The following is a 10,161-nucleotide window of genomic DNA, read 5'->3' as shown; positions in this document are numbered from 1 at the left end:
TATGAAAAAAAAAAAAAAAAAAAAAAAAAAAAACAGCGTGGGCAATTCAAGAAATATGATCTAAAGTTTACATCATAAAATTAAACTTCATGATAGATTTGAAAATTATTTATTACAAATAACTATAAAGTAAATAAATTAATTTATTTCTATCATCACTGATAAAACTCCTAAACTACATTACGATACATAATTGCATGTGGGCTAAAAAAAGAGATGTTACTCTCCAACCAAATTAAAACTATAATATCATAACTTAATAATCTTAGGTAGTTGAATATGCCGTGGCTATTCCTTAATTAACCAAGATTAGAAACCTATGAGACTTTAGTAAATTAAAGATGCTATGGCTATTCTTTAATGAACCGAAATTAAATCACATTGTCAAGGAATACTTAAATTTTTGACAAATTATACCAAATCATGATGGGGAATTTTAAATGTATATATACCCCATGAAAGTTGGTAAAACAAAACCTCACTAAAGACAAACTCCTTAGATAGGGGTTGTTATGCCGTGGACCCAGGTCCACCTTGCAAGGTGGACCTGGGTCTACATTCACATACACTATACTCTACATTCACAATTTGTAAACTTCACATTCACACATTACAGGATTATATGTTTAGTAACTATACTCTACATTCACATACACTATACTCTACATTCATAATTTGTAAACTCTACATTCACACATTCAAAACTCTATATTCTCAGGTCCTATACTCCACATTCACAACTTGAGAACTCCACATTCACACATTACAGGGCTACAAGTTGCTAGAACTTCTTAACCCTATTACAGATTCACACATGCATAACTCTACATTCACGATTTCTATACTCCATATTCATAATTTGAAACCTCCACATTCACACATTTCTGGGCAACTCTACATTCACACAATCATAAATCTACATTCACGATTTCTATACTCTACATTCACACTTTGAAACCTCTACATTCACACATTTTTGGACAACTCTATATTCAGCAATATGTTTACTAATTTTTTTTTTAAAAAGACAAAAAACGACGTAGTTTTGGACCCAGGTCCACCTTGCAAGGTGGACCTGGGTCCACAGCATAATTTACCCTTAGATAGGATATCAATTTAAGGAGACTAGTGGCCCAATAAGATGTTCTTAAGTCATGACCAAAAAACTAGTATGCCTCCCAATCCCTGACTCATATATACATAATATATAACTGTTTGGGTATAAACAATACTGTAGGGTATAATCTAACACTGAATAATTCACCTATGAATAAATCTTTAAAAAAATGGTGAACTAAATTAACGGACCAAATGTGCTTAAATTCAGGCACTACTGTAAATAAAGTTTATGCATAAGTCCAACTTATTTAGGAACTAATATAATTCCATCCTAAATTTATGCATTGCTAAAGGCATAATAATAAAATTGCATAATTTAAAACAGAATATTATGCTTAGGACAAATATGCATAAGATTAAGCATTATTAAACTCATATATTCTTAACAAATTGCAACATAAAACAATTTTAATATGAGCTTTCAAAGTATAAACTTAATATTCAAAAACTAATGAGTCCAATCCAAAAGGGACCAAAATTTTGAATAATGAAGTAATTAATATATACTTTAAAATTTTCAAATTGTAAACCCATTATAAAATGTTTTAATGCATCACACTAAATTTATGAGAAATAGACCGAATTTACAATTTCATCAATATCTAACCAAAAGTATATATTGTCATTTGTAAATCAAAGTCTTACAAACCAAATAGCATAATTAAACTTAATATTATGCAATTAATGTGATTGAATGCATAAAATTACCTAAAGAGTATGAACAAACTAGAGAGTATAAATTTACACTAAATATTCATTATTCATACTTAACCAAATATGGGCATTCAGATCTAAAATTATAATTCAAAAACTTAATGAATTATGGAATAAATGGAAAAATTGCAAATAATCCAAAAGAGCAATAAATAGCCATAATAATATTATCACATTAAATATAAGAGACTAAATATAGAAAAAAACAATAGTTAAAACCACTAACTGTAGAAATATTTTTCGGATATTTTTGAAAACTTAATAAAATTTAAAGTCCGAAAAACATCTTGTCAAGAAAATAATAATGTCCACAATATTTTCTTAACTGGAACATTGTCACATGAACTTAATTGGAAACAATTTAGGATTCATAACCGAATATACCATATTAATATTAATGGTATCATTAATTAAAATATTTAATGGTAATAAGTAACATTATAATCATCATTAACATTTAACAATGACAACCAAATTATGGTAATACACCTTCTTAACGTTTCCATATTACTAAAGATAAAAATATGTGACTAGTCCAAATTAGCGGTTAACTGTAACTGTAGCACTAATTACCAATAATCATAGAAGATAATTAATGGCATACCTTAATGATGCAAACCACATCTTCCCATTGCGCTAGTTAGACAGTTCTTATATCGTGGACCACGGTCCATTGCGCTAGTTAGACAGTTCTTATATCGTGGACCACGGTCCACAATGCATTGTGGACCGCGGTCGCAAAACGACGTCGTTTCAGTAAGTGGGAGACGGAGCCCGTAATTGACACTACAGTTCATCTCAAAAGATACTGCCTTACATTTGTTTTGATATTATCGAATGAAACTGTAGTTATATCGAAATGTAACTGTTGTTGTGTTGAAATGTAACTGCAGTGTATATGAACTGATACTGAATAACAGTTTCACATTTATGTTTTATATTATCGAATGAAACTGTAGTTATATCGAAATGTAACTGTAGTTGTGTTGAAATGTAACTGCAGTATATATGAACTGATACTGAATAACAGTTTCACATTTGTGTTTTTATATTATCGAATGAAACTGTAGTTATATCAAAATGTAACTGCAGTTATGTTGAAATGTAACTACAGTGTATATGAACTGAAAGTGAGTGGCGCGAATTCATCCGTCTATTTTTATTAATCAAAACGACGTCGTTTTGATGCGCGGTCCACAATGCATTGTGGACCACGGTCTACGATATAATTTGCGCTAGTTAGAGTATACACACAGCATAGTTTTATGTCCAAGCTATTTTAATTTCTTTCTAAAACACGTTACAACCCTTACCTTTCGTTGCCTATCATCTAGCCTTCGAGTTCGTGATCCGCTCTTGTCTTTTTGACCAAATTAAACTTCAACAGACACAATGTTCCATCAACATTTTTCAAATGTCATTTCTTACTTTCAATAACTTGCTTGTCTTTCTCTGTTTTCCACATTCCGGCAGGTGATACGAATGCCGCAAAACTCCAATTAATTCTACCGCTCTTATACAATTTTGTTAGAGTGTGGTAGTCGAGCTTGACTAACTCTCTAATAGTGTATGAGGAAAGGAAGGAAGAGAAATTTTATTGAAAGTCATTCTCTTCAAAATATTACAATGAAGTGTGTTTGTAAAAGAAAAAGATTGTATTGTATATAGACAATTATCATACCATGAACCATAGTTTATTTTGCATTGTGAATTTTGGTCCAAAAATCATGTGTCTTCATTTAACATATCATGTGCTTATAGTTAACAAATTACATGATTGAAGTTACATAATATGTTAACTACATACACATAATATATTAAATGCATACTATGAGCGTGTAATTAATAGCAAAATTATTACTCCTTCAACCTTATTTTCGTACAAATTAAACTATATATGTTCGATCTAGTCCTATCAAACTTGTGATGATATAACTTTTCTTTCATTTCTTTCTCTCCTTTTTCTCTACAACTGTGAAGCAGGATCAAAACTCTTAACTTGCCCATTCTTCTTGAGATCATCAGTACTATCCCCAATTTCTTCATCCACATTGTAATCCATGAATCTCTTCCACAACCAATGCTGCTTCCAAACCCTCTCCGTCATCTCCTCAATCGGCACGTTCTTCGTCTCCGGCACCAAGAACAGCACGAACAGCGACATCACCAAAATCCACCCCGAAAAGAACAAGAAAATCCCGAACTTGAAGTGGCACAACATGGAGAGAAAGGCCTGCGCCATGACGAAGGTGAAGAGCAAGTTGACGCACACCGTCACGCTCTGCCCCGCCGACCGCGTCTCCAGCGGGAAGGTCTCGCTAGGGATGAGCCACCCCAGCGGGCCCCACGACCACGCGAAGGCCGACACGAATATGCATATCATGACCACCACGAAGATGCCCCACCCGTGGCCGAGATTGTCGGAGTGGTCCGAGACGTTGATTCCCAGGATGATGGCGATGGCGATGTTGGCTATGAACATCTGGACTCCGGCCTCTAGAAGGAGCAAGCGCCGCCCCAGTTTGTCGACGGAGTAGATCGATACGACGGTGGAGAGGACGTTGACGGCTCCGGTGATGACTGCGGAGTAGAGCGATGCGTCGCTCTTGAATCCCAGCGTCGCGAATAGGACCGGCGCGTAGAACATAATCGCGTTGATTCCGGTAAATTGTTGGAAAATCTGTTGAAATTAAAGAAACAAGATTATATTAAAATTAAAAACTCTTTAATTATTTTTCGGAAAATGGTTAATAGGCCCTAAGCTTTATTCAAAAAGAGGTCCTTAAACATTTAAAAATTAAAATTAAGTCCATTAACATTTTAGTTTGATGCATTGAAATCAAAAAATCAGTAATAAACATACAATAGCAGGTCATTAGGATTCTGACAACCCTCTAGTGCTATCCGACCATATATCACCAAACAAACATTGGTGATCGTCGATCACCGTTGAAGAAGGCGACCAACTAGTCACCTTTTCAATGGAGAAGGCAACACAGATGGTCACCTTCTTCAACGGGGACCGACAACCAGTATTTGTCGCTGAAATGTGATCCGAATGGCGTCAGAGAGTCACGGTCACGAGAACCCTATTGAAAGTCACTGATCAATGTTTGAGTTTCAATACATTAAAATAACATGTTGGTACGCTTAATTGTAACTTTTAAAAATTTAAGAGTTTAATTTATATTTGGAGTAGAGTTCAAGGGTCTATTACACCCTTTTTCCATTATTTTCCAAAACAAAAAAAAAAAACTCTTCTTATCCCTATTAAATATTTTCCTCAATTCCCTCCATGACATGACTTATTAAATGTCATTAATTAGCTGCCCCACTAACTTTTTTAAGGTGAGTAACATTATATATATATATATATTTATTTATTTATTTATTTTGAGAAAGGTGAGTAACATTATATTACTCTTCCAAAATAATATAATATAATTTAGTTGATGAAGTAGAAATAAAAAGTGAGGTACCTGCAGAAAGACGGCAATGATCAACTGGGGTCGGTTTCTACGGGTGAGCAGATTTCTGAAAGGATGTTTAACTTCCTTGGCTAAACGGCTGGCCTCCACAAGCTCCAAGAACTCAGGTTCAATGTTGTCAGTTCCTCGGATTTTTCTCAGAACTCTTTTTCCCTCCTCCACCTGGCCTCGTTCGATTAAACTGTTAGGAGTGTCAACCACGAAGATAGCGCCTAATGTTAGCAGAAGTGCTGGGAATCCTGCTAGCCCCAGTGATAGTCTCCACCCCCATCCTCCTTTGATTCTGCACCATGCAAATTTAAACATACCATACAAATCTAAATCACTCGATCTACTTCTTCATTCTAATAATATAAAATTAAAAGTTCTGGATTAAATTAATTTAATTTGTTAGGAAATAAGAAAACTTGTATATAGCTAGGCTTTATATATGTACAGTTGTCCAATCAATTAGACATTAATACAAGTTTTCAACCTGCTGCATGTCACATGTGCAATGGCTGCTCTGCTCATAGACTCATAGTATAGGTTGAGGGCCACAAATTCAGAATTCAAATTATATTAAATTCACCAATGATGCAAATTAAAGTACATTGAATTTTAATTTTATACTAGACTAGATCACAATTGATTGCACACTAAAGTTGACATATAATTTCTATCACAACACATATATTACCATATCTTGACACGTTGAATTCACAAACTTCACTTCTTGCGTCATTTAGATAAAGACAAGTTCGAAATCAATAGAAAAGTCATATATACGACATGGGAATTGAGTTTAAGTAAAAAAAAAAAAACATTGAGAATATGTTTGGTATACCTACTTAAAAAATTAACAAAAAATCGAAAAGTTAAAAATATGAGTTAAAGGCACAAATAACAAATTATATGAACAAAATCTTAATTTTTAGAATTAAAATAACTAATTTATGTGCTTCGGTATGCTGAAAAAATATATATGAACAGATACTACATTCTAATAGAGTCAATAGTCCTAAAAAAAATAAAACATGTTACAGACATATATATTTTAGAATTTAGTTAAATAAATAATAGAAGACTTACTTGGCTGTTCCATAGTTGACGAGATTAGCAAACAAAATCCCAATGGTGACATTAAGTTGGAAGAGAATATTAAGTCCTCCACGTATCCTTGTGGGCGCTATCTCTGATAGGAACAGAGGAACTGCCTGAAATGCACCCAAAAATTATTTAGTATATTTTATTTGCAATTCACTAAATAAATGAATATTAATATCAATAATTTTTTTGAGTGCTACTGACTCTGTTACAATGTAGTATTGTCCACTCCCATCATCCATGTGAAAATGTTTTTCGGGACACCGGTGCCACTAGACCACAAGGTTTTTGGCAATATCAATAATTTAGATTACTATGCATATATAAACTTAGTTGCCTAATAATAAGCATTTTTATAAATAAATAAATAAGTATATTTTGTACATCAAAATGAAATATAAAATAGTAGAGTTTTCTCATGATAAAATTTCACTTAATATAAGACTTATTTGATATCATAGTTTGCTTATCAGTCAATTTTGACTTATTTGACCAGTATTAGTTACTTGACTTGGTTAAACAATCAATATAAGTATTTGATTAATTAGCTTTTGTAACAACTTATTGTTCCAAAACAATAAAATTTAAAAATTTACTCAAAATAACTTTTTTAATCAGCTTTTTGAGAAAGTTATTTTGCATGTAATCACTCCTAATCAGCTATCAACTAACAGTTAATTTACCAAACATCTTTCTACAATTAGTTAACGCTATTAACTAATCAAACTCACTAACACATTCATCTAACAACTATTTACCAAAAACACTCAAATAATAAAGTTTTCTCATAATAAATTTTCACTTAACATAACCTATTATAATTGATTGTCAAATAAAAATGTATGTGTCATAATATTCATAGCTTGTTTTTTTTTTCATAGCTTGTTTTTTTTTTCATAGCTTTTTTTTAAAAAAAAAAAAAAAACTTTTTTATCAATCAATAAAATGAGTATATATTTTTAAAAAGTAGAAGTAGAATATTCCACATTAAACATTGATGTTATTGCCATGACCTTAGCAATCTGTTAGATATCGCAATCATGGCAATTCAACGTGCAATTATGCAAAATTACTTCGTTGGGATTCATAGGTTTGAGGACATCGCATGTCCACATGTTCCCACTTGATAATTTGCCTCGCCAACACGTTTAATTATATGGCCAGTTGAAATGACAAAACAATCATGAATCATGGAGTAGGTGAAAGAATCTAATTTTAAAATAGATTATTATTTTAATCCCAAACTTATAATAAAATATACAGTAATTTTACTCATTAATTATTATAGGTTAAAAGTATGTCTCTTGATTAGTTGCTAAAGTTAATATTTTTATCTTCAAAATATCAAAAAAAAAAAAACAAAAAAAAAGTTACATTTTTTGTCCTTATTAATTAAATAAAACAGTTTTACAATATTGCATGTACAAGTGACATTTATATATTAAAAGTGAATGTGATGATGTATATAACCTTTTAACTTGAAGAGTTTGATTAAATTAAATAAGTAATATATGTATGTGTGCGCGCATTAAGTTTTCAATTATATTTACGCTAGACTAATTTTAAGCCCTCAAAATAACTATCCAAGGGCATGATTTTTTATTTTATTTCAAAAAAAAATATTTTTACTTATCAACAATGCCTTTAATTTGTATATTGTTTAATAGAACTTAAAAGTAATAATAATAATAATAAAAAAAAGAAAGTAAGAAAGAAAGAAGACATTAGTTATAAACTTTTTATAATAAAAGGAGAAAAAGATTAATATTTTTTTAACACAACTTTAAATAAGAAAATAATATTTAAAGGAGAAAATACATTGAATTAAGTTTCCAATGGACTTGTTCACCTCAAAAAGTCTAGACTACATGTTTGATTTTAGAAATCCATCACGTGTAAAACAATTCAACATTGCAATACTGAAAAAGCAAGTGAATTTAGAAACAAAGTTTAGTAGATTTTGGACTAAAGCTAAGACAAAATAATGCAAGGAAACAAAAGCTTTTTTTCTTTTCTTTTTTTTAAAAACATTTTTCTTAATTGCAAAATTCATCATCAGCACATGCATGTATGTTCACACACTTGAATTCCTTGTGGGGACAATTTTGCCCATAGACCATAGTACTATATTATAAATTTATAATATTGTCATAAATGGCCCCACCTTTTTTGGACAAGCTATCTTTGACTCATTGTGCATTGCCAACCTCACAAGATAGTACTCCTACTAGTATTTTCTCTTAATTTCAAAATAGTTCTCTCTCTCTCTCTCTCTCTCTCTCTCTCTCTCTCTCTCTCTCTCACACACACACACACACACACACACACACACACATATATATATATATATATAAATTGTAAAACTTGTAATGAAAACAAAAATTTAAACTAATTAAACATTTCTGTATATAGTAACTTTTGAGCATCTTATTTGTTGGGTCAATCGAGTTCAGCCCATGGCCTACTGGATTGGAGAGATGGGGTTGTTGTTTATTATAGAAAAATTAAATGTGGTTGAAATAGTTAATGTCCACCTACTTATCTAAGCATATGACAACCATATAACTTAAAAACACTATGATGAAGCATGCTTAATTTACCGTAGTTATCTATGGAGAAGTAAGCATAGTGCATTGTGCTAGATCCAACGTTATTTTATCTCGAATGTATGTAGAGTTAATAAAATCATTTGGATTTCATGATGATGGAAATTTAATTAAAAAAAAAAAAAAGAAAGTGGAATTACCTGATTAGCAAAACCAACCCCACATCCAAGCAAAATCCTGCCAATGATGAGCATAGCCAAGTCTTGAGCGGCAGCGTTTAAGATGACGCCGAGAATGAAGAAGCAGCCGGCGATCAACATGGTGAGCCTCCTCCCCAGGCGTCTGGTGGTGTAGGAAGCAAAGAATGTGGCGGTGAGACCAGCAAGGTACAAGGACGATGTGAACAGTTGCAGGCCTTGGTTGTCGTACTTGCAGTAGTTACTATTTAGATTCTTATTCTTGGTGTTCCGGTACACCACCGGAAAGAATTTTTCCAGGAATGGATCCATTGACGTAACACCCCCTACAAGTTTTCAATTCTTCTTAATTACTTCCCTTACGTTAGTTCTTATTTTTTTTGAGTACTACTGACTGTTACGAGAATCTAACAGTTGCCTCCACTAAGGCTTGAAACCACTCTCATTATTCATGTGGAAGTATTAATTGGGACACCGGGTGCCACTAGACCACATACAAGGTCTTTGGCCTTACATTAGTTCTTATAAAACAAACAAACAAACAAACCATTATATTATATATATCTTTACCGGACACTCCAACGTCGTAGCCAAACATAAGGCCGCCGGTGGCGGCCATGATGCAGGAGATGATGACTATGGGGGTGATTTTGGCCTCGAAGTGCTGCCCGCCTCCGCCTCCCGGAGCTGAAAATCCCGCCGCCATGGGGTTGTGGTTTAGTTAACAGCGGGCACTGCAAGTGTAAAAATTAGAAGGGAAATTATGAGAAACATTTATCCAAACGCAGGGGGATATATAGGTGTGAGGGGAGACGAAAGTGGGACCCTCACCTACCAAAAGCTTCACACGTGTACAATTATCAAAGGATGGTCAGACAAATGGTACATATACTAGTAAATCCCACTAATCGTCCAAGCAACTTCTCAGTCAATTCATGTCATCTACTTTCTTTTAACGAAATTTTCTCCTCGCCTTGTGACCCTAGCTGACAAAGAATCATAAGGAGGTAA

At 32.7% G+C, this 10,161-nt stretch overlaps 1 protein-coding gene across 1 annotated transcript; it reads right to left on the bottom strand.

The window, feature by feature from the left end:
• Window positions 1-3,511: 3,511 nt before the first annotated feature.
• Window positions 3,512-9,911, bottom strand: LOC116016313 (sugar transport protein MST4). Its single transcript, XM_031256519.1, has 5 exons — window positions 9,721-9,911; window positions 9,154-9,476; window positions 6,393-6,517; window positions 5,313-5,604; window positions 3,512-4,513 (listed from the first exon to the last, which is right to left on the bottom strand). Exons 1-5 carry the CDS (start codon window positions 9,854-9,856, stop codon window positions 3,800-3,802), a joined length of 1,590 nt encoding a protein of 529 aa, XP_031112379.1. The 5' UTR covers window positions 9,857-9,911; the 3' UTR covers window positions 3,512-3,799.
• Window positions 9,912-10,161: the final 250 nt, after the last annotated feature.

This window comes from Ipomoea triloba, chromosome 4, assembly GCF_003576645.1.
Source record: "Ipomoea triloba cultivar NCNSP0323 chromosome 4, ASM357664v1".
Lineage (NCBI taxonomy): Eukaryota > Viridiplantae > Streptophyta > Magnoliopsida > Solanales > Convolvulaceae > Ipomoea > Ipomoea triloba.
This window is presented reverse-complemented; position numbering and strand designations above follow the sequence as displayed.

Coding starts and splice junctions, on each gene's coding strand:
- LOC116016313 (XM_031256519.1), bottom strand. CDS start 9,856: ATGGCGGCGGGATTTTCAGCTCCGGGAGGCGGAGGCGGGCAGCACTTC. Junction 9,477..9,720: donor CTACGACGTTGGAGTGTCCG/GTAAAGATATAT, acceptor GAAAACTTGTAG/GGGGTGTTACGTCAATGGAT. Junction 6,518..9,153: donor GGGTTGGTTTTGCTAATCAG/GTAATTCCACTT, acceptor GGTGCATTTCAG/GCAGTTCCTCTGTTCCTATC.